We start from the raw sequence: 26125 nt of genomic DNA, 5'->3' as shown, positions 1-26125 counted from the left end.
CCGTGACACAGAACTGCAGTCTCATGCAGTAGTTCACGATTCTTTATGACTACTTCTGTGTTACTTGAACTTACACCACTGGTGACATAACTGGGACAAGGAGAAAATAAAAAAAGCCACCATTTAACTGCAGACACTTAACTAAGATACCCAAAGTGAGGATGATTTACATCATGAACAAAGTAAACGAGCTTTTGGAGCTTTCTCCACTGACCACAAAGGGAGCTTGGAACAGCCAACTTGTCACTTCGGTGTATTGGTTATGTATATAAAGCTAAATGGGTAGAAATACAGCTCATCTCTCTGGCTGACTCAACAGTAAGAAGCTAAGAAGAGGTATACATAAAACTTGATAAAGATGACTGTTCCCAATGATTAGTGAAGAACATGCACCTGGTTCAGAGAGACCTTTTTGTCACAAAAGATATCACAAAATAGAGATCTGGTTAATAACAAGGTACAATATTTTCTCTATGTTTTTATGTTTTTAAATAGAAAGAAAACAGGTAAGAAAGAACACTGAAAAAAAAACAAAACAAAACACAAAACCGGATGATCCAACTTCTTACCAAACAGGACAAAACATTATTGGTACTAAGGACTGCTGAGGAAATGGAAACTTGACTAACAGTATATTTTCGCTGTAGAAAATTGCTAGGGATGCCCTATTGTAGATGAGGAAGGAAAGGACAGAAAGATCCTACAGAGATGATCTCATTACAATTAGGTTTTAATTATCAAGAAGTTTGAAAACCCTTCACCTGTATCAGAGTAGAAGCAAAAGCACAATCCAGGCAAAACTGAAGTCTTAATTAAAAAGTCTTAAAAATCGAGTCCCACTGAACTCTCATTAGCATCTTATCAGTATTATATACCACATTTTAAACTTACCTCTATAAAGCCCAAAGAAACCTTCATAACGTAGCACTTTCTTGAAGCAATCAAAGCTGTTTTTATACATAAGCTCTCCCACAAAAGAGCCTGTAGAGCGCTGGTTTTGCATTCGAGTTTTTACCAAATCAATTGGGTAGACTGCAGTGGCTCCAACAGCTGCAAATAAAAATCAAACTATAAGAAAACATGATTTTCCATTTGCAGTGGTTGACTGCAACTGTCATCTTCCACATTTACATCTCAAGTATCAGTTGTGTCTTTTTTCTCCACAATATATTCTGGATACATTAAACTACCTGCCACAGTTTTAACCAAAAGCACTTCCTGGTCCTACCTCATTATTAATCTGATTCTTCTGAAACTGGTTTGGTGACAAATCAGACAGCAATACCATCTGCAAACTCTAATGGCTCATAAATTCCAAAACCTGTAGACCAGATGACCCTTTCCCCTTCAATCTTTTAGCCATCTCACCCCTCAGATACAGCTCCAAGGGAAAGACTGAGAAGCCTTACGAACTTAAATGAAAGGCAGAAGGGGAAGAAAGGCAGAAGAAAAGAAGTAAAAACCCAAACAATGAAGATGAATATTGTTTTGCTCAGCCATGACTAACCTCCAGCAACTGAACCAAGGGCAAACCTGTACGCTGATTCTGCAATTTGGATGAGAATAGGTCGAGACACATCGCCTGGAGCTTTCTGTCAAGGCAGGATTTAAAACAAAAGGAAAAACAAGGAAAATAATCAGAACATCATAATTCATGAGAAAACATCTCATGGTCAGACAGATATAAGTGTACAGATATCACCAAAAAATCTCACAATACACTGGAGATTTTGTTTTCAATTATTTCTTTTCCACTGATTTCTAAGTGCCATATAATGTAGCCTCATCAGATTGGAATAGCAAAGAAAAGAAAGACTGATGCTACAATAAAATTATACAACTCCAAAATCAATGGCCTAAATATGCATATGAGGGCATACATATTGCATCTTAAGTCATTAATCTTCTACAGCTAAAAGCAACCCCAGTTTGGAATTTCTTTCTACGGTCGCCAGAAACAGGTTTACCTATTACTTCCCAGGCTATCAAAACAAGTATGCAAGCATTGTTCATATATATTAGCTAAAGGAAAATACGGTTTCATAAAGCACCCCCCACAATTTGATTTTGCTCACAGTCTATGAGTGCTAAATTCAACCCAGTGAAACACAAATTTCAGAAGTGCTCCAGATTTAAAATTGCTATCTAATGAAAGAAAAGAATTAGGAAAACAGAAGTTCTGCAGGGGTGTTAAGCCTTCCATACTTACTATAGCTTTTTGTAATACTTTTTTTAGGATACTACAGGTAAAAGGTCAAAGGAAAAATATGGATACATTTTTTCCTGAAAATGTGTTTAGGTTGTAGCTAATATTCCAATGTAGGTGTAACTGGTCAGAAAATAAGTTGACAGAATCAATGTAGATGAAAAATCTTTTCACTCTCAGCACCAAGCAGCTGACATTAAAAAGGAATTGGATGGAAAAATTAAAAGGTAGGACACATATGCAGAAGAAATGGTAGGATTTAAACTGGTTCATATGTCTTAGCCTCTTAAAATGGTATAAATCGTACTAGTAAAGACAGTGGCCACAAAGCAAAAATTGAAGAAGCTGCTACTTAGAGCACCGTGCTTTTGGCTACATTTTACTGCCACCTATTGTAACTTATGTTACTTGATATTCAGTCCAATGCACATGCTTTTATCTCCTTTAGGAGTCTTCTAGGAATAGATGGTGAGCTTTTGGAAGCCAACTTTTTTGAACTCATCCCAGCATAGTCAACATTTAGTCACTGCTCAAACAAACAGAAAACCGCCACCCTAGATACTGTCTCGGAGCAGTGGTGGGGGTGTCCACACGTAGGGGAGGGAGAAGAAAGAGAAGCAAAAGAGACACATGTGTACACACATACACACAGGTCTGGCTTATGGCCTGATAGTCCTAAAAATGTAGCCTGCATCAACTCATTGTGGTCAAACTGGCGTCTCCGCACAGACCCAGAGCAGGAAAAAAAAAAAACAACAAAAAAACCCCTTAGTCTCATAGGACACAAAGTTAAGACTGCCTTAAAATAGAGACAAACAGAAACAGAGGGCTAGTTTTAAATGTGTCTGTACAGAAACCTGTATTAATGAAACTATAAGATATGCTAAAATATTATGAAAACTAAAAGATTAAACAGGTTTGACATTTAAAGAGCATTCCTATTTCTTTTTGCCTCAAACACAACAAAAGTTCATTTGCTGTTAAACCACTGAAAGTCAATATCCTTTGGTTTTTGGAAATGTAGAAAATATTAATGTTTTTAATGAAACTGATGGTAAACTAAACATCACTTCTCCTATTTTGATATTCAGCAGAGCATAAGGCAATGCAGAGAATACTCTGAAGCCTGGAACATGCATGTGTGGTCAGAACAAGGGCTGCCATTTAATAGGCTAGATGTTGAATTTACCATCTGTATTTGAAGCAGGAAGTCTTCTTTCCTCATTAAAAAGAACAGAGAGCAACAGAATCACAAAACATAAACACTTTAATTAGGTGTACATCTAATATTTACTGAATGGCTGCATGACACTCATATACAATTTATCTTTCCAAAGTAAATTATGTTTAACTTGTCAAAATGCAGCCCAACAGAAAGGGGCACAGAAAAGAGATGGAGAGGACATGACACAGGTTAAAAATAAATTCTAACAAGAAGGTATTCCCCACAGATATTACTGAAGACAAGAGAAAAGCAACTTAGCTGACAACACAGAAGGAGGCTGGCTACCTATTTATCTGGCACTGGAAGCAGATAATAAGCATCATGCTGGCTTCTGTTCTTACCTGCCTCTGAGCCTCAGCCAGGTTGTAGGGCAATGTCCCTTCCTCCAGAGGAGCAATTCTTTCAATATCAGCTAACGTCATGCGCCTGAGAAAATTAATTCAGCTTAGCGTTTGCTTAGAGATGGGTTTTCAGATCACAAGAAGTTAACTGCACGTGGCCACTACACTACACTCTCCTGTTCCCCAACACCACCTCCCACGCCTTCCAAGGCCAGAGGAGGAAAGGAAAGAGCAGAGAAAAGATAAGTCTCCACTTACCCCCGTGGCTCATATAGATCTGCTAACTGAAACAAGATGTCAACTTCCATAGGTGTAACCTGACCAAATTTCTGAGCTGCCAGAACAAACTCCTCTGCAACAGAACAAAAATACAGAAAAGAAAAACTAATCAAACCAGAACAAGTAATCCAGAGCACCCCACAATTGCTTTACATTTCAGTATTTGTAGAAGACGCTTGTGGGGGAGGGAGAAGGAGAATAAAAGTGACCCACTACAAAAGTGTTCTTGCCACTATATAAATGTATGTTTTAAATGGTCTGTCCTTCATGCAAGTAAGTACAACTCTCTGGTCTTAAAGCTTAGCTCTATCAGCAGGATTTAGGATATTTGACATACGGTATCAATCAGTTGCAAGTCAGAGGGAAAAAAATAAAATAAAAAGCAAACAGAAAAAAACCCCAGGAGTCAAGAGATGTGGAACTTTTCATGCATAGTCCCAGTAGGCCACATTAATGAAACTTTGGCGTTACACAGGGAATTCTCTATAAAAGTGGTTAGATATAGCAGATAACATCTTGTTCCAAGCTTGTAGATCAGCTTACTGTGCCGCCAATACAAGTTTATGGAATTCTTCAACTACCCTTGAAGGTCACTTTAATAGGCTGCCAATTTGGCAGGAGTCCTAGGAAGTTTTTTAAACTTTTAAATATCTTTACATACTTTACTCACCCTGCCCCCACTGCCAGTTTACTAGGACCTTTTTCTGATTGAAACAAAATGAAAAACCTGGAGGGTGGACTCCAAAAGGAGCGTACAAAACTGAGTGGCATACCAAGGAATGCTAACAAGGCAGGCTTTCTCCCCCTCCTATTGATTTAAAAGCATACAGATGAGGTCTTTCCCTCCACCCGCCCCAGCCAAACGCCCAAGGAAACTTCCAGACTGCAAATATTTCTACCAACCCTTAGTGACTTCCACATCTTTTCTATTTCCAGCCAGAGTACTGTAGATCTTTCTAATGAGCTCCATGTTGTTAAGGAGAGAATTAAATCCATTAAAATAGGAAAAGCTGACCTGATGGGAAGTGGTACCTCCAGCAGCCTAGAGACAGTAAAAGAGAAGAGAAGGGAGACTGTTACAATACTAAGAAAAATCTTGAGATAAAGGTTTTCAAACAATGTTATTTTACAAGAGCAACAGTAGCACAGGCTTGCTTTTTAAAAAAAAAAAAAAATGCAAAATAAAGAAAACTATGAAAGATTCTTATGTTACTGAAACTAATCATGACCAGAATGTAAAACTCTCTCCACCCTACAAACCTAAACAAATACATATGCAGGATTATAGCAACAAAACCAGTAGTAATTTACAAAGTTTAAGTTTCAGTACCGCTTCAGTTGGAAATGTTTCATAAATTGGCTTATTTCTAGTAATAAGGAAATCTACTTCTACATGTAAAGTACATTACTATACAGAAAATTTCAGCAAAATCAAAACATATTCTGAAAAAGGTCAGCTGAAACATTTAAATTCACAGGCATTTCAAGTCATGGAAAACCAGAAGTAAGCTCTCAGGCTTATATCAGGCAGTCAAACAAAATGGGAACAATAAGGTTCGAAGAGTTACTCATTCTCAAATGAGAACTGAACCTAAACCTTTATTTTAAAGTGGTGTTGGGTCTGCACACAGAAAAAATATTGGATCAATTCCCTACTTAAAGTATAAGATCAGTGATCAAGCAGATTTCTGAAAACAATGCATAAGCTTGCCAAAATTTAATTGACCTTGAGGGAGAATTAAAAATCAAATCTTATGTTTTATGAGAGAGTATATGACCCAGGAAAGCTGATAACAAGACTGGGGAGAGAATCGAGGAAGAAAGTATCAGATCTCATTGTCAGTCCCTAAGTCTTCTGGCTATGCTTTTTGCTGTATGCTTCCAATATTCTGCCCAGAGTCTGCAGTTCTCATCACTTCACACATCTCCCTGGAATTCTCCCTTGCATGTCAAAGCAGGACAAAGCAGAACTTTAAACTTTAAATATGGCCAGACTTTGGATTACTTGGAAAGTGATGCTAGACTAGAAACCGTGGTCAAAACTGAATGTATGTTGTTTTTTGTTTTTGTTTTTTTTTTTTTTTTTTTTAATTCAGTGCAGCTGCAGAATTGTAATATTTAATTTGGTTTCTTCACTTCAAGCTGAAGAGTAACAGCTATCAGTAGAGTAACATCTTTGAGTGATGTTCCAGCTCATACACTGTCCCAGTCCTTGGAAATTATACTCAGGACCTTAGAACTGACATTGCAAAGCAAGTCCTTTGAGGATGACTTCCTGAGGGTGATGCAATGGCATTTTCACATATTTGACTCCATCTACTATGATGGAATGACTAAAAATAGTGAGGAAATCTCTCCATTTGTAGGCCATTACTAAGGTACATCTACCTGCTTCACCTTTTGTCTCAGGACACCAAGAACACTGAGGATACATATTCTGCAATATGGGTAAACTTTCATATGTGTAGATAATAACTACTAAACTTAAACACATGCATCCATAAACTGGACTACATGCCACATATAGCGGACGAGGTACATAAAAAAAGAATCCCATGTCTATATCCCAAGTCTTTGCCAGTTGGGATACCAGGACTACTCACAGCTACAAGGCATTCTTCTACAAATGGTGTCAGCATGTGTGGCCGGATAGTGACCATAATGTCCCTGAAGTCCATAGCCGTGACTCTTCCAGCCTGAGCATTGTCTCTCTGTACAAAAGCTTGTTTTGCATGTTCTAACTGTATCTCCTGAAAACACACGGAAAAAAAAAAAAATTAGGTTCAAAATCATCACCTCAATAGTTAATTTTATATAATGCAATCCTACAATCTCTCTCATACTTCATAAAACATGATTACATGTAATCTAATTTTAATAGGATATTGTATGTGTAACTTTCAGCTCTTTCTATTGGTGGAATATATAATCTCTGTCATTGAGTTCAGTATCTAGGACAACTATCATGATTTCTCTCCTGTCTGGACATTAGATCATGTAATTAACTTAACTGAGAAATGGAGGACACATATCAACACACCAGTGCAGGTAATCTCCCCCTCATGAACATTAAAGTATTCCCTGATGTGCATTATCCAGTTTATTGCATATGTCACAGCCGGTCAAAATACCTTCTGTAAAAGCGTTTGCTACCCCTCAAATGAGGACAATGCAATCATCAGAGATTTTCACACAGACACCCACTAATCTTGAAAGCATTCCCCCAAAAAGCATCCTCATTTAAAACAAAGTTATTTGTCTACAAAAGACACCAGCAGTTTAATTTAGAACTCCTTGTATCACGACTGATTAAAGATCAGTTCTCAATATTCCAACAGTAGTAACAGGCACAGATCAATCACAACCATTATCTGATGCAACCACCTGATAATCTCATTTTGTGATTCAAATGTACCCCTGAGAGAAAAGGGGAGAAAAAAGGCATTTAAACTCTCAAAATTGTATCTTTTCCTACTGTGACCTTCACCCTTACTTCATAAATTACTGTTAAGACTACTTTCTTTTTTTTTTTATATATTTTATTTAAAAGGAATAATCCTGCACAAACTTGATAATACATATGAACTTTTTGTTCAGTTCTACAGGTTTTCCTAAAGCAGAAATAACTTTTGATGATGTAGTTAGGCTTCCCAATCTACATTTCTTTGCTGAATGCAGGAAAACAATCATTGCTATGTACTCCATTTAAATTTCAAGGCTTATAAAAACTTCTTTACTGGAAATACAGTGCTTAGTCTGAATACATATTCATAATCAGTTATTTAGAAAATGAAATCAGAGCAAAAGTATGTCAGCAATACTAAGCAAATCTTTCAGTGGACCATGACACTATCCTATTATTTCCATTATATTTGCAAATATGTGCCTTGGAAGTCATATTAAGCCAAGATCCAGGCTAGTCAAGAATCACCAGCACAACGTATTCACAGTGAATATGATCTCATGTAAGTTGATATTTATCTCGCAGCAGCATTCAAGGGAATAGAGAGTGAAAGGTGAAAGGCAAATTCAGCCAGCATAGGACCAGACCTGCTGGAGGCCTGTAGCCACTATCCCTCCTTCTGCCCATTCAGCTCACACCATGGCCAACGATGCACGCTGCCACTCAAACCACGCTTGCCTTTTCACTTCAGCCTCCTGACCTCTCCAATTTTAGTCCTAATTTCTAATTAAAACTCTGTACCCTGATCCTAATATATTAGGCAAAAGGAGGAAAGGAGTGGGCGGGAAAGGACTGATCAATGTTTCAACACTGCATTTCACTCACAGAATTATTCAGAAATTTCTGCTTTTGATGAGAAACGCTTGTGGGGGTTATAATTTGAAGTGTTGCAATTTCAGTTCTGTCACGTTTCCTTTACATTACAGCCCCCTACATGGAGGTGTTACAATTCAGCAATAATATTCACTCTGGCTGGATGCAGCCATGTAAACTCTTGTTTCACTCCAATTGTGACTATAATTTCAACAGAAATTTGGAAGCAAGCAATGTTGGGAGGTTTATAGTGGGAGGAGCACAAGAACACAGAAAAACTTAGTCAGCTTGAGGAAGGCGGCTACCCAGGAGGCAGAGAGCTCTGAAGAGGATGTAGGTATAACAACTCTTATATCCCTAAATACTCACCACCTGGCAGGTAGACATATGAACAAATGAACAAAAATGTTTGTCATTAAGTGGCAGCATCACCAAAGAAAAAATAAATCTAATTTAGCAGAAGAATTACATGGGAAAATGTGAATGTTGCTTTCTTCACCTTTTCTCATTCAATTTGTTTTAACCACTGAAACTGCTGGCAGTGTTGTGCTGGCAGAATCCAGCACTAAAATGCAGTAAAAAAAACCCAAACACGAATTGCAGCAGCCCAGTCTATTACCATCTGTGTACACTCGTCAGCAAGTTTGGAGGTATGTATACCATTGGTGGCACCTTGGCTGACAGTGGTGTCTCAGCCACAGAAGCAAAGAGGGGCTCACATTCCATTCCAACGTTAAGTACATGTTCCTTGTCATCACCCAGCTAATTGCAAAAAGGCTGTTACTAGTACAGCTGAGTACAAGCCAAAACACCCCATCCTCTCCTTGCTAACGTGATTGCTTTCAATCTCCTTGGTACCTGTGGAACCCACTAGAGAGAATTATCCCACTTGGCTAAACACATGGTCAAGGACTCAGTGCTGCCACTTGCTCATGTTCTTGTCAGCTAGGAAAGAGCCACTTGGCTGTAGACAGACAGCAAGACAAAACTCTGAATTGGATGATGTCAGTCTTCTGGAGCTCCCTATTTGCACCTCCTCCCTAGTTCTGAAATGGAATGGTTTAAGCATAGTGCAAATAGATAGAGAAGTTTCATCCCACCTTCTCAGAAAGGTAGGATCTTTTTAGGCTACGGTTATTTTGAGCTGTGATAAGCATTTTCCAGATGCACTGAGCAGAAAAAAGCACAGGGACCTTAGCCATGTGACATTCCCAAACCATGACCATGGCAGCAACACAAAGTACAACAATATGCAGACCATTACATGGTAACACACTTAGCCTCAATACTACATTTCACCTATAAGGTCTGCCACAAAAAGACCCAGACGTCACTTCTCTAATCACTGTACACGTACACTGCATAACAACATAATAAACTCCTTAAAGTATTTAACTCAAAAGAAAGCTATCTACTCCCTTAGTCTCCAAGCCTGAAAGCTGAGACATCTCACAGCATGACTAACTACATTTCAAAATGAGGCTCAGTAGCTACTAGCAATTTTTCATAGAAATCTTTACGAGATGTTCATAACATTGCCTATGCTGTGTATGGGCAGCTAATATAAAAATACCACCTTAAAAATAAACTGTTAAACAATAAAGCAAAGTTGAAGTGTTTAGAGATGCTGACTTGCAGTAATTTTTATTGTTTCACTTATTTCAGTCCAATATTGTTTACCTAGACAGATTAAGGTTTGAAGAAATACAATCCTCACTGCTTTGCAATACAAATTACACATCCTAAAGAACCTTTTCCAACTAGACTTTCTGTAATTTTAGATACACTTAGAAAACAAGCTTCTCCCTTGATGCTGGAAGTCCAGAATTCCCCCAGGTAGCGTAAGACTTTGTGAAAAATTAATTTGCACATCATGGCATGCATGTTGGCATCAGAATTTTCATTAAATTATTTCCTATCTAGCAATTTTACCTCAGCTTTCACTTACAGCTCATTAAAAGCTTCTTTACTTTTCACTTAGATAGAAATTTATGTTTGGGTTCAATCCCAATGGATCTACAAGGCATCAGATAGAGCACAATCCCTTCTACTGGAGTAGATCCCAGGGTTCAATTACAGAGTACTACTTCATCAACTAATATGCTGGGTACAAATAAATTCCCAGACAATGTGGAAATGTATTTACCAGGCCCACATATAAGCATATGTTAAAATTCATTCTGTGTAATAGATTTTCCATGCTGAGAAAGGGGCCAGTGTGGCTCTTCATGAAGCAGACTTGCCACTTAAGTGATGATGGAACATGACCATACCAAACAGATATAGATGTGATGGATACATAGTGTAGATATATGAACTAATTTTAAGCTAGCAAAATGAGAAGCAGGGTAAAACAACACACCTTGAGCTCTGGGTTGATGCAAATAGATGGCTAATTCTATTAGAGCCAAGCAGTTTGGAGGCTATACTTTTGGGTGTCTCTGTTACTGCAGACAAAAAAGGTGCTGGCAGGACATAAATATCCAGGATCCCATATAAACTCTTCTTATTTAAAACCAGAAGAGATCCACCTTGTGCACTGATAAAATATATTAACATTATTTTCCACGTACCTTCAGCTTTGCCAGAAGTGATGATTAGCCCAAATGCTGCGACAGATAATGAATATGTAAGAACTTTATGTGGCATAATAGGAGCCAACATGAATGAATTTGAATCTAGCTGGATTATTTCATTAAAAGTTGCAAATTGCATTGTACTTACAAAACAGTACCTGAAGCGCCTTACAGAACCATCTGGTCCATGTTAAGTGCCATGTAAAGAGCATTCACACATCAGGAATGAAGAAAGGTAATTTGGTATCCACTGTGGTCTCCTGCTGTCTAAGGTCCAAGGTCTAGACATCAGACTAAGGAGACTGACTCATGCACAGGCAGAATGTCAGAAGGAAAGGCTGAGTACCAAAGGTTACAGAGCTTAAAGGAAGATTTCTACGCCTGTGAACATTAACTCTCCAATTTGTGCTGAGAGTCATTTCTGTGCCCAAACTTCAGTATCTATAATACAATGCTGCAAGGCAAGATTCAGCCTGGAAACTTATGTGTTTCGAAGTTTTACAGTTCTAGAAAGTGGGTAAACAGACATACCCAATTACTGTAACTGACTGAGCATCCTAACAGACTATACTGATAGTGGACAGCTTCAGCAGAGCATTAGGACAATTAATTTACTGAGAACATCTTTATTAGCAGCTTTAGAACTTTTTCCAAATGCATCTCAACTCTCTAGAGGACACTCAAAATAGTCATCACTATTCTCCAGGTTTATGCTCTTCTCCCCTCTTTCTGTCCTATATGGATCATCACCAAAAGGGCTGTCTGACTCATGAGGACCACTGATGTGTTCCAACACAATCTTTTACTCTGCACTGCAACTAGCTAAAATTCACTTTTGCAGTAGAGCCGAATAAGGGAAAAAAAAAAAAAAAAAAAAAAAAGAGACAGGGGCAAGACACACCAAAACCAAATACAATTCTTCCCAAAATATGATCACATTCAAGAAATTTCCTTTCAAACAAGGAGAGGAACACTCCTCCACAGGATGAGGAAGTCTAGTAGTTAGGACTCATCTCCAAAGTTAAAAAACTGCCTTAGCTCTTGCTTTTCCTAATTCAAAGAAAAACCATGAAAGAACCCAGAGACACAAAGGAAGAACTCAAATCTTCCTAATCCCCAGCCATGAGATTACAGGCTCTTCTAGGTCTGTGACTCCAACATCTCTCACTGCTCCCCAATCCCACCCCCCCACCCCCTTTTGGCAAAGAAGTGTCCTTTTTTTTCATTCTGGGTTTTTCTTCAGGTTTTCCTCAGATCTCTAAATAAACAGATGCATGAGGCAAACAGGACTGGTAGTCCAAAATCAGGATACATATCCAGGGCTTATTCTGTAGTTGTAAGGAGGTACTAGAACAGAACATCTGTGTCTTAGCTACTTAGGAGTTACAATAGTCAATACAAAACCTAAGGGAATACAATTTAATCATGTGATACCTGACGTCCCCTTCATACAAAGTTAATTAGGTTCTGTTCTACAAAGTCAATTTGAAACATTTGTCTCAATAGCATTATCTTAATTATTCCTCATCAAAATGATACCACCCCCTACTGTGAAATAACATACTTGTGTAAACAAGAAAAAAAGAAACCTTGCAGTCTTGAAGCAGATTCCCATTTTAAAACTCTCCAGTGTAAATACTAACACAGGCAGTAAGTATTCAGAAGGAATACAAATAAGAAACTCGCATGTTTCACCACTTCAAGGATCACTTTTCCTACTGAATACTATTTTTAACAGTACTGCTGAAATACAGATAATCTGGGGTTTTTTTAATAAGCACAATATTTTACCTTCTGTAATAAAGTACCCCAAAGTGTGACTAGCCAAGAATTCATAGCAAAAGACAGTATTTTATTCTCTATATACCACAAGCAAAACTAAATAGCATTTCTGTATCTGAGATACTCTTAATTTAAAAAAGGTCAAAAGTAAAGAAGTGTGTGGAAAGGGCTTGCAACAAAACATCTTTATTGGATATCAGCACTGAATTAAATACACATTTGGTAAACATGCTGTTTACAGACAGAATTACTTCTTAATACCAGTCTGGCAACTGGGTCCAAAATGTTCAATACTGTTACTTAACATTCTTTGACTCATGGATTTAAATATACAGGAGATTTTCAGATTTAGAAGTCTAGGTTTCTAATTTCATGTCTCTGTCCACACAACATTGTAGAAAAGATCACCTGCTGCACACATGTGCCAAAAACAAAAGAAAAAACCTAGCTAGCCTTAATCAGCAATTTTACCATCAGCACATCCTATTTATCAACACATCCCTAAAGCCCATCACTCTGTAAAAGCTTACACTTGGTCTATCTTTCAACTTTCCTACCAGCATGGTATTTGGCAAGTGTGCAAATACTTTGATTCCTGCATCCTTCTTACTACTCTTGACAAAGTATATTGTCTTAAACCCACCAGTAAAAACTGGGTGAACTCCGCATATGTTAGGTGCCTTTTTCTGTCCTTTCCAAAATGCAGCTGTACGAACTCTGAATTCCAGTTAAAAGGAATGTGCTGATGAATCGTGGTCTGGCCAAAAACTTGCTTAGCATCCTCTGGAAAGAAAAGAAAAAAGTTCATTTAATAATAAAATAAAATAACAACAGAGACAAGCATATAAATAAAAAAAAAGGAAAGCAATACTGTTCATATAAATTAGTAACATATTGTAAAACAAACCTAATTTTTTGGGTTACCAAAATCATCATAAAGTTTTTAACACCATCACAAATAGTTTTTGAATAATCTTTTTATTTGTGAAGTTTTACACTCACAGCATTTGATTAGAAGAGACTCAACTAGATATTTCAAGTTTCGAAGTCAAGCAAGAAAGGATTAAAATTAAAAGACAATTTATAAAAAGATGACTAAAGCTAACCAATTTTCAGCATAATTTTTTCAAGCTGCTAACAATGAAAGTTTTGTGTCACTATAATTCAGGCTTTTGTATTATTCCCAGAGTTCTCTACATTCAAACAAATCAACTACAAAAATACCAGTATTTCAAGATCTAGTTTCCTGCACTCACCTTACAGGAGCAGTGACATGCAGGACAGGGGATGGGGGGGACATGGCAGGCAGGAACGTAAACTTATCACCACCTCCACACTAAGCAGACTTTAACCCTAGACCTCTGCTATAAGGAGGAGGGCAACATAGGAAGTCTGATCACACATAAATTCAAGCTTCATAGTTCAGTTCTGTTTAGGAGTCACAACTGGGCAATGATTTATTATGGGCTTGGCAGACTTTTGGGTAATGCACAGCTTTTTTGGTGAAGAAACAACTATTTGATGCATACCAAGTTGTATAATCAGTAATAAGGACCATACACTGCTGGAACTGGACTGTACATACTTTAACTAATGGAAACAGCAACAAGATCTGAGGAAGTACTTGTCTCACACAATGGTGTCTGCTTCAATGTGACCGTCTGTCTCTGCCAAAAATATAGGGCAAAGATACCTTCTGAAGACAAGCTCAAGGCCAGTGGTTCTGAACTGCTCCAAACCTTCCTAGTTGCCATACAACTCCTCCAGCAACACCAGCCAAGAGCCAGTTCTTGTCTCCTGCTAGTTCCTGCAGGCACAGAGAGCTGGTTCCCAGGAGACACTCCCTACCCACTGGCAGGGCCAGGAGATGGTCTCCTGCTCCCTTCACGCTTTGTGGAAGAAAGAGCAAGAGCTCAAACCCCAAACTCTTGTCTGTCTCTGCAAGCAGCAGAGCTGGAAGCCAGTTCCCAAGCGTGGATGGCGCCTGGGGCCAAGAAAATCAGCACAGCTTTGTGCCTGTCTGTGTGCAGAACAAGCTGGGAACCACCTCCCTGGAGCCAGCCTCTGCCTACCAGGCAGGCCTGGGAGCTGCCTTCCAGCTCACCCCAGTGCCACAAGCAAAGGCGGGAGCCAACTCCTTGGAACCAGGAGGTCCCATCTCCAGCTGAGTTCTGGCTTCTGGTTCAGCCCATGCCAGCCAGGTGCAGTGGCTCTGCCAGCCTGGGGAAACCCAGCCAGGGTGGAATTCTCACTTGTAGGCAAGGAAGCAGGAAAAAGTGAGAGCGGGGTGGCGCATCTGAGAGCCAGGATGATGACAGAAGGTGCCAAACTGAATGAAGGATAAAGACATAGGAAAAAATGGTCCCAAGTAGGTGAAAGGGACCGGTGTCCTGCTGCAGAGACCCAAAAGCAGTGCAGTTGGTGTTACCCACAAAGACAGCTTGTTCGAAAGTGAGGGGGCTTCACAGAGAGAGCAGAGATGATACTGCAGACCACTTCCCATCCCTTAACACAGTCTGTAGTTTCATCTTTAAAAACATAACACCCACTGATCCCAGGGAACCAGTAGTGAAAGAGCAAGCTGGATTTAACTTACAAACAGAAAGACTGACCCCAGTTAACCTCAAATTCTTAAAATTCAGAACAAGTTCTAACGTCCCCTGAGAATTTTCTCCAAGCAACACTGGTGCCCCCAGGATAGCATTGTTCATTCATGTCTTCATGCTGCATCACAGCTGGCCTGGATCTTGACCGCCAGCATTCTCCAGAAGCAAAACTCTGCTCTCAATGCAACAGGAGGAAAAGCCAATTGGTTCAGGGTGAGGATCTGTCCCTCTACTGAAAGTCTTTTATTTAGGATGCTTCCTACTGACACAGCTCAAGGGACTTTGCTACGTATCACTGGAGATCACCTTTATAAAGTTCCTGCTTTCTGCCAGACTTCCTTCAAAGAAGGATGAACCCGCAAGAAGACAGCCTGTCTTGCTCACAAACAAGAGGAAATGAAGGCCGTCTGTTCTTGGTAGAGAGCACTCTGCTTTTCCAGAGAAATGAAGATATGCCCAGAACAGCTCCAGTTCCAGATTCTTTCACAGAAATCAAATGCTCATCTGCTACCTCTTTCCTTCTCATCCCACCTCCTGGATTTCCCCAGAGCAAGACACTGATATTGTTTGAACAAGTCACCATTTATCAAAAGCTATGATTGGTTGGACTCCAGATTTGTCTTTGTCGGAGAAAAAAGGTGGTTTCTTACTTGATGCAAGGTAAGATAGGAAAATCTTAGCTAGTATAAAAGCAGTCTCAGTTTCCTTTTGATGGGGCCAGGCTCCTCACAATCTTTACTTCAACTTGTTAACATACGCAAGTTACAGAGTGTCCTCTGATTATGTCACTGTAATTTTATGTTAATTCATTACCATACTCTAGCTATCTTGAAGGAACAATGCATCTTGCTCCCTCAACTCTGTGCCTTGTAAACCCTCCTTAGTTGGGGCCCAAAAGAAAAAGTCCAGCTCAAGAAAATAAAACATCACAAAGTGAAAAGTACGGTAATGTCAGATTAAGTAAAATGTTTAATTATTGGCATTATAAGGGGGAAAGTAACCACAAAATGGAACTTAAGATCTCATCGAGCCAGCTAGGAATACAGTAAGGTCCATATCCAGGACATTTGCTTTCCCTTGCCTATTTTAGAGATCAAAAGCCACATGCATGCCTCAGAAGTTAATATAAATATCTCTCTGAACAGTCCAAGCAGGAGCTGGTCATTTAATTTTTGCTCTGACTTGGAAAACACAGGCTATCACTTTAGTGTAGCCATTTAGTATAACAGTAAGTCAACTCCCTACACTACTTGATCTTTTCAAAACTATACTGTATATTGATGTCAGTATGACTTGGCAACTAACACCAGATGCTTCTTTGACAGAGTGCATGCTGGATTATACAGGGCAGGCAGCTGACTGGAAGATTGCCTACTGTGCTTCTACTGATTCTTTGATGGCATGAGACATGGTATCCTCTTTGCCACTGCCTTTTTACACATATCCTGTACTTCCTTTTCACAACTACTTATGGCTCATAAACTCCTATATATGCTCAGTGGACAGTGGTTTTCCTCCTTCCTCGCTAGGTCTCATCACCCATTCATCTACAAATATGTCACTGACTCAAGTCTCACCTGTAGTCAGATTGCCTGATTCAGACATTAAAGACCATTCATACTCCACAAACAACTCCTAAGTGTTTTAGCCTGTGATTTAATCAACAAAAGGTATCCAATTACGTACTAGAGCTCACTCCAAGTTATTTTTCAGTTCTAACAGTATCATCTCCTAATAATTTCAGTCCACTGTAGTTAAATAAAAAATGGACAATTTTAAAATGCAGTTTTGCCTTGAACCTGCAGCTGAAGTTCCATGGCTACCCACAAGTTGCTGAACTAACTACACTAAAACACAGAGAAGCACCAACGTCCTTCAGTAGCCATGAGTTACTTTGTTTGTTTAGACTGCTTTTTAAAGGAACCTGCTTCACAGTTACAGAATAATTTCTGATGGAAAGGACATCTGGATGTCATCTGCTCCAACCTCCTGCCAAAGAAGGTCTAACCAGGTTCGTCAGGGCCATGGCCAGCTGAGGTCTGAGTATCTCCAACGTCCCTGGGCAACTACGGTTTGATCCTAAACCACTATTTAATCAAAATACCTGATAAGCAGAAGCTTTTAAATCCATATTAAACCACTGATTAATTGGTTTAGGTTTAGTTTTAAAAAGGCAAAATGTTAATGCTCCAGTATCTAGAGCCAGAAGAGCAAAAGATCTACAGCTAGCAAAAGATACAACCATTTCTGGGTTTGCACTGTTTGAACCAGAGCTGTTTGAAAGCAAAACAAACAGGTTGAAGAATATTTTAAATATTCATCTTGAGAAATCTGTGCTATCATTTCTGCCAATCTTTAAAAAAATAAACTTTTAAACTTAATTTTAAAATCAATTGCAAAGTTCTAAAACAAATAATTGTTTGTCCTTGCACTGTCTCTAATTAAAAAAATAGACACCTTGTCATTCATTTCTGATCCCTGTACAAAAATGTTGTTCTATTTTTCCCTCCAGATGAACTGCCTCATGGTTTACAGTGGGGGTTTTTGGTCCTTTGAGTCCTGGGGACTTTCTGCTCTCCAGTGTACTGACGTCTATCCTTAAATGCTTACTATACAAACAAGTATACAGCATTCACATTGCCACGCTATGATTAAGAATTATAATAGAAATGAAACATGCTTTGGAATAACTACAGGCACTCTTGACACAACAAAGACCACTAATATTCACCAAGTGAAAACTATCTATTTGGAAATTTTAAATTTTAAAAGGACAAAACTGAAAGTCATTCTCCCACTCTATTTCATTTAAGAAAAGTCACTTGACAGAACAAGTTACTAAAATCTTTACAGGCTACAGTCCATAAATACCTGATGTACTAAATCTGAAATTCTTTCAAACTATTTGTTTGCCTAAGTACATAAATTTTTCACGCAATGTCATCAAGTCCCATAAAGTTACTACTATCTCGACGTGTACCTCCAAAAAATTTCACGATCATCTACAAAAATCCCACTGCCCTTACAGAACAGCCGCAACATTTTTGCAGAAAAGCTGTCATCATTGGCTCTATTTCATATAAGTTATATGTACATTTTATATATGTTCTAATTTTACACAATTAAGTGATTTGTGCATGGTATTAAAAACATGTATCAAAACCCTGGGCCTTTAGAAAAAATGAGACTACTCTGATGATACTGGTAATAGCAACTTTCGTAAAGAACACAGGCTACCTTCTACAAAAAGGAAAACACAAGACAATTTTAAAAATACATGAATTATCATAAGTCAGTAAGAGTTCCATATGCACCAATGACCTTTCCAAACACTTCTGACAGTAACCGCTTCTTTATTCATCACACTTCAGGCCCCGAATAGGAATATACAAGCATTTTAGCTACAACTTGGATTAAACGAAGCAAAATTAATGCAAAGAGTGTAGAATAGATATTTTAGTAAAAAGAGATAAGGTTTTTAAACCTGAATATGCAAATCCCCATCATTCTGCTCAGACAAAAGGTGATACCTTTATAAAATCATGTTTTGTTAATGGTTAAGCACTTCTGTTCATGCATTTGGAAACAGTTTCCTTTAAATGGTTGTAATAAAAAGTGCATTTTTTTTTTCCAAAAGTCATTTAAAATAAATTCTGTGCAGAAGAAAAGGCAAAGAAGGAAGTCCAGTTGGTCAAGTTAAACTACTGATGAGAGCAGCTGTTTCACCATCATGACAAGGAAATCGCAGCACCTTGCCAACTGTCAAGCAATACCTGACTTAAAGCTCAGTGGAGCTGAGAACAGAATGATTTCCACAGGCTTTGGTCCTCACTGACCATTTAAAACAACTCCACATTCTCCCTATGCTTAATGACCCTGAGTGCACCACCAGTTCCTGCAACCTCTTCCCCCATGTCCCACCCATAAGCACAAGGGATCAGGATCCAGGCAGAGCTGCAGAGGAGGAGCCTCATCTCTGGTCCTTGATCCTCCTTGACTGAGCCATGTTGTAAGGACATTTGCATCTCAGAGTACCCAAGCCCCTGACTTGATTTCCCAGCCTTACCTCAGACCCGTCTCGTCCCTGTGGACTTGTCTGGCTGACCCTGGTCACTGTCACCAGACCTGCTTTTCTGTCCTTTGCTCAGTTAGTGTGGGACTGCACCCCTTATCAGTGAGGTCTGTGCCCATGCCCCAGCCTATTGGCACTCTGGCTCAGCTGCAGGCTCACCTACATGGTGAAGCAGACAGCCCTTGCTGGTCCTGGCCACAGAAAAAGTACAATAAACTTGTGCAAAAGCACATGTGTACAGAGATATACATGTCAAAACCACTCAATTAATATTTTGTATTATCTTGTTATACTGGAGTTGTTGGCATTTATCCAAGGTTTGAGCTGGCTTTTTGTTTGTGTTTTTGTTGGTGTTGTTTTGTTTTGTTGTTCTTTTTTTTTATTTACTGTTGTGAACTTCAAGTACACAGCCAGTTAGAGTTTATTTCCATCCTTCTACAGTCTGGCACTAAGTGTTCTATAATGATGACTTTTTATCTTGAAGAACATATGTTGACATCACATCTGCTCAGCTAAGATGTGGAATGACGGGCAGTCCAAGTACTTGGCTGGGTTGCCAATTATCCCCATTCACCCAGAAGAGGTACAACACTCAGGAAGTACAAGCGCTACAATCACCTTCTTGATAATCCTGATGCTTTGTCAAGGAAACAGGTTGAAATAGTTTTATAGTGGTCATGCTGTAAATTCAGTAACACTTTGGAATAGCTTGATTAATAAGGACTGCAAAGGAAAGGTACTCATCCCTCCAACTTCCCTCAACAAAGCAGTAAGAGCAGGAAAGGCTGTCACAGCCACCTTTTTCCACAGGTTATAAGCTCTGAAATAATACACTAATGCTGTATTTTCACTGCCTCTTAATTCCTTGCAAACATAGACCACAACCTATTCTGCAATTCTGAATTAAAAAAAAAAAAAAAAATTAGGTTCTTTCCCTCTTAAAATATTACCAGGAAAGTATCTGGTAGAACATTCAAACTGAAGCTGGCAGAGCAGAAATGGAGCACATAATTTGAAGATAATGGGATTGTATTACATGACTCAAGAAGGGGAAAGGGGGGGTTGATCTGAAAAAAGATAGCAGCTCAGGTCAATGCAATTTATCTGCACTCTATATCATGTGGTAGCTCTACTGTTTTAAAACCGATTCATTCAAAAGAGTGCAAAACCCTCCATCTGTGCACCCGATCCATTTAAACTAAGATCAGTTTCACCTGCACCTGAAAAATGTAGCTGCACATGTACACCTGCATATAAACACTTAAAAAACTGGAATTCACTTCTTCTGATAATCTTGTGTGTGAGCATGCATGTGTGAGCCGTAGCTTAATTCTTTAAAGGACTAGTTACTCCAAATTCAGAGAAAATCTCTAAAGACAAAATTAAAACTCAAACAATAAAAATGGTAGTTTTAATCAATTTAACTATGTTGAGCTAGTCCAGCTGTGGACCTGTACTGAACCGTAATGGCCAAGCAGGGGTTTCCACTGCTTCACATAAGCCAGCACTGCTTGTATGTAACCCAAACTGTCACATCAAATTCAATGCCTCTGTTTCCACCTGGGTAAGTGAAATCATCATCTGGACTAATTTCTGTTATCCCTGTCATGGAGATGTTAAAAACATAGGATTTTCAGAATCCTAACTGACTCAACTGGCAGGGGCTGATTTCACTGTAGTTGTCCAGGAATACAAATTTACTTCAGAATTCACATGATTGTTTCTTACAGCAGTTTCATTTACCAGCCAAAGTGATAAAAGCAAACTCTTCGCTCCAAGAAATTATCCTCAACTTTACACTTTACTCTCCAGTACAGACTTGAGAGCTCTATTTCTTTAACAGCTATTTTGCTTAGATAGATGGTATAAAAAAAAAAAAATTAAAAACTCACTTTCTTGCAAAGCATTAACATACATTTTCCCCCACTTAAATACTTCAATTTCAAATGCACCACAAAATGTACTCCCACAACAGCATTGTATTAGTATAAAACTATTTTAGTTCAATTAAAATGTCTAACTATCTACCCCCAAACCTACCTAAACTGTAATTTTCACTTTGAGCACTTCCAACACGTTCTCAGTTTTGTTTTCTTTTATCAGCTTATCAAATCAGGTCCTGCATTCCAAATGTTGGAAAAAAATTGTCATTAACTGCTAGGTAACAGCAGATTTTCCAATTTAGAAAACTAAATTACACAAACTGCAGAAGTATATGTATTTTGCTATCTGAAATTTCATATTAAAATTTATAATAACAAAACATTTTCCTAGCTATAAGGGCCTGCTGTAGTTTTTATTTTCTAATCTGTAATTCCAGGACAATTTGAAAAGAGGATGGAGAAAAATGAAAATAAAAATCAACCTTAAAGTGGTATACTGCTGCTGTCATAGTTTAAATATATTCTGGTGTGGAAGCTTCTGGTTCCTCCCCAAATGCTGCCTAGTAATCATGTCGGGCTTTTTTTTCCAACAAGATATACAGCTGTATGAAAGATGGCTAACCCTCAGCTTACTGTTAACCAAAGACTGACCTCATATAGTTGAAATTTACTCTCAAATTGGCTTTTTCCCACCTTTTCCACACCTATTTTTTTCTTTTTAAGTAGCATGAAGTAGCAGCAGAAAGCACAATATTTTAGCCATCTGAGCATGTAGTATTCTTGAATTATCCCACCAACTGGAAGTGCTCTCTGTTACCTCTATCTTTTAAAATTGAAGCCATTATAGTCAATCGTGGAAATCTACAGTTAGCCTTTCATAAAAAGTGGATTTTTGACCCACTGAACTGGAACAGCTTCTGAGCAGTTCTGATCTCTGACAAGATACCATACAACACATGCATGCCAATCTGATACTGGTGTGCATCTACATTCAGCTGTTCAGAAAACACTGCTCATAAGTCATTTAAAAAGTTCCAAAAATCAGGGTGGTTCTTTTTGTAGTTCAAATGGATCACTCAAAGAAGTGCAATAAAGCTCCACATATATAAAAAAATGGACGTCTTCACAACGGGTTTTCACCTCCAGGTAACACACTAACATCTGGAGCACATCACTGGAAAGCAAAAGCTTATGGTATTTGTTGCAGTGCCCTCATAAAATGAATTGGTTGTCGCAGCACATCTCCAAGCAGAAAAGAGACTGTACTGCAACAGCCCCAACGGAGTGCCAGCATCCTCAGAGGCAGTTACAGCAGGGCAGAGAAGTGGGAGGCAGGAGTCTCTCACTGAAAGTGGCTGTTTCTATTTAGATGTGAACCACATCCATTTCGTGGTTGGAAGAAGCAACAAGGCTGCGCAGCACCTGTTGCACACAGAGGTGAGATTAACACCAGTATTGCTAACCAAATTTTCACGTGTTGCAAGTAGACTTTAAAGATGACAACAACCAAAAAATCCCCCAAAAGCCCCCAGCAAACCATAAAGTCCAGTACGAATCCTAACAAAAAGTTCAGTATGCACTGCCTTTTAGGAGAGTGGCACTAACTACTGAGCAAAATTCATTTGGATTCATTACCCTACCCAAACTTTTCAACAAGGACAGAGCAGTCTTACAGGTTAATTTTATATCAGTGAAAACATTATCACAGAGAACATGCCTGTGCCTTCATGATTTTTCCCAGTAACAACATCCCCGATAAGCTTCAGGTTTCACCCCTCTGCTGAAAATGTTCTCAATTTTTTATCCTCTTACCTTCCCCCTGCTCTATTTGTTTGTGCTCTTCTCCCTTCTAAAAACTATGAATTCACTTCCTCATGACATATCCATACACTGTCCAATTCAACTTGGCCCTGATTTTTAACTGAGAGACCTCAGCACTCCTGCTACCCCTGCTAAACATTGCAAATACTGCCCCAAAAAAGCAGGCTCTTTCCAAGAGTACCATCAGTCTCAGCAGTTAAGACTGTTTCCAAGTTTGACTGCTTCTTCTGTCCTCCTTGGATGTAAGGGGAAATAACATGAATTTATACATGGAATATTACATAATTGGCTTACAGAAAAGGTTTTCAACATTTTTCCAAGATGCAATCCCTTAAAAATATTTCTACTTGAGCTGAGAATATCCATAATTTTCGTTTATTGGCAACAGCCTGACATTTCTTTATTACCCTTCCTGGCCTCCTTAGAAGTAAGCAGCAAACTGCCAGAGTCCAAAGACCGCAGGTTTGGAAAGCACTAGGCCACATGAGGACATAAAAACTAAATTTACCCCTTTTGCCCTGAAGAAGAATAATGAAAAAAAAAAAAAAAAAACCAAACAGATCCCTTCCACCAAGGTAAACAGCATAACCTGGCTATCTAAAATAAAATATCACTTCTATTTGCTCCATACAAGATAGTTGGGGGTTAATGCACATGACATGCATGGAAAGGCTGATGGTATGCAGTTTACTCAGCCTGCAGAAGGGTGGGCTAAAGGATGACCTCATTGCTGTCTACAACTACGCAATGGGAGGGTGAAGGGAAGATGGAGATGTACAGTGGAAGGACAAGAGGCAATGGATGCAAGCTGGAATATGGGCAATCCCAACTAGACATCAGGAAATTATTTTTCACTATAACAGTGGTCAAACACTGGAAGATGTCTGCTCATAGAGGCTGCTGAGTCTCCATCCTCATAGATATTTAGAACCCTGATTGGATGTTGCCCCCACAGCAACCTGGTCTTGATGGCCCTGCAAGGGTTTGAACCAGATCGCTGCCACAGTCCCTTCCAACCTTACTATCATTCCTTGGGTTTTGGTAATGAACAGGAGATATGCTCAGCCTTCAGCCCGATGTTTGTCAGTAGGCAACTTTGATTTAAAAAGTTTCAGTTCTGGATGATTTAGAAAACTCAACTGTGTTTTCTAGACAAAATGAAACACAACTGTGTAAAAGGATGGAGCTTCTCCTAATATTTAAAATGACAGATTCACTTTGTGACTGAACAGGCTTTGTTTTACTTAGGATGCCTTCATGAAAGTCTTCCTGGTTATATAACATTTTAGTTAAAAGAAAAAACAATACAGGAAAAGCTTGCCAAATTGACATATGTCTAGAAATGAAATTTTCCACAAATAGTATCAAGAAGATTTCAAAAATTGTTTTGAAGAAAATAAATATACTAACAAGTCTACCTTACAGCCTCTTTTAATTAAAACTGGCCATCAATTCTGCAAAATATAATGCAAACAACAAAAATATCAGAGACTAAACAAATTTTGCATTTGTAATGTTGCCGTTGGGATCATCATATCCAGGCAACTGTCATTTATAAACCAACAAATGTTTCACTGTGTAGGTGTAAGCTAACACATCACTAGCTACAAATGGTTTCTAACTAATATAAACCAGCAATGGAAATTTCACTGAGAAATACTGAATATTCTGATTTATCAAGTGACCAAAGCTTACAGCCTCAGTAATTTATTTTGGTAGTTCAAATTTAGCTTTTCCTTGTTTTACATGGTATCGAGTGTACCAGGCTGGGCATCTCTATGTTAGGTATTGTGCAAGAAAAGAAAAAATTACAGATCCCATAAGAAGAGCCAAGTCATACCAGGCAATTACAGGGCAAAGCATAAATTAAATAATCCTCTGTAACAAAAGCAAGAGCTAGCTTACACAGTCTGAACCTAATCCTTTGGTCTGGAAAGCAATTGTGAGACTCCTGTAATAATTCTCTGCATATTGAAGAAGTATCAGAGTGTTATCACAAGGGAAGAACTCTGAATCTCATCACAATAGCTGTATAGGTATTTAAACCTCTGTTAAGAGCTATGTGCTTTTAGAAAGTTTACAAACAAGTATTCAGGCAATTCAAGTATCAGATAAGCAAAGAGGAGTGTTTAGTAGGATGTATCCTTATTTAATGTGTTTATCTAAGAGCTGTACTGATATAATTAATAACAGAAGCAGAGACCCACAATAGCTGCTGTCTACATGTAAATAAAGTTTTGTTTTGAGACAAAAGCAGAATACTTTGCTTGATTCTGCAGCAGTTACACTAAACAAACAACAGTTTTGAGTTTGGGTTCCCCATTCCCTTCGTGTTTTTGCTGGGTTTGGGGAGTTTTGTTTTGCTTTTTCATTTGTTTTTAAATTAAAGGATTGACTTGTTTTACAGCATACTCCTATTTCTCAAAGCAGCACAGCACAGCATCCATTTTGAAACAGCTTCAGGTTGAATTAGAGGACCTTTAAAAAGAAAAGGAAAGTTCCAGTCCCTGGATATTACTGCTGTGTTATTCACAGCTCAGAACTGTTAGCCCCCATCATTTAATTTATCCATCCGAAATTAGAGATGGGGGTTAAGACAACTTAGTTTTTAAACACTGACATTTTCACCCAACCATCTCGCCTTTTTTTAAACACCATCTAGTAAAGAATTTCAAAGGGCTCTGCTTCTTTAATGAGGCATTAAAATACAGTCATACGACAAAAAAGCAACTCTACTAAGTCTCTTAAACCCCTGGACTTACATTATCAGCTTTTATGTGCCTGTCAACACTCAACAGTAAGAAGCAATGGTTTGCTCTTTGCCTCGAATTTAAAAGCCAGCTAAACTTCCTCCCACTTTCCTGCTGAGAGCTTTAACTCCTTGCAAACTGTCAAAGCTTTGACACTTCAGCAGCAGATAAATCTACGACATGATGCAATGGCCAGGTGTAGCTTCAATCAGCCACTGGCCACTAATTTACTAGTGGCCATTTCATTCACCTTGAAAAGCAATAAACTAGAAATACTTCCCACCCCCCACACTCCACATAACCACAAC

At 38.6% G+C, this 26125-nt stretch overlaps 1 protein-coding gene across 4 annotated transcripts in view; it reads right to left on the bottom strand.

The window, feature by feature from the left end:
* SLC25A13 (solute carrier family 25 member 13) overlaps positions 1–26125 on the bottom strand; it is a 102475-nt gene that overhangs the window by 39379 nt on the left and 36971 nt on the right. For all 4 annotated transcript variants that reach the window (XM_042802062.1, XM_042802060.1, XM_042802059.1 and 1 more), the window contains 7 exons: positions 13329–13468; positions 6655–6801; positions 4955–5093; positions 4031–4124; positions 3773–3857; positions 1508–1592; positions 892–1050 (listed from right to left, as the gene is read on the bottom strand). In XM_042802062.1, coding sequence (XP_042657996.1) covers positions 892–1050; positions 1508–1592; positions 3773–3857; positions 4031–4124; positions 4955–5093; positions 6655–6801; positions 13329–13468 — 849 coding nt within the window. The remainder of the gene's footprint in view (positions 1–891; positions 1051–1507; positions 1593–3772; positions 3858–4030; positions 4125–4954; positions 5094–6654; positions 6802–13328; positions 13469–26125) is intronic.

Source organism: Tyto alba, unplaced genomic scaffold, assembly GCF_018691265.1.
Source record: "Tyto alba isolate M040663 unplaced genomic scaffold, T.alba_DEE_v4.0 Super-Scaffold_38, whole genome shotgun sequence".
Taxonomy (NCBI): domain Eukaryota; kingdom Metazoa; phylum Chordata; class Aves; order Strigiformes; family Tytonidae; genus Tyto; species Tyto alba.
Note: the sequence above shows the minus strand (reverse complement) of the source record. Positions and strands in the feature narration are given on the sequence as shown.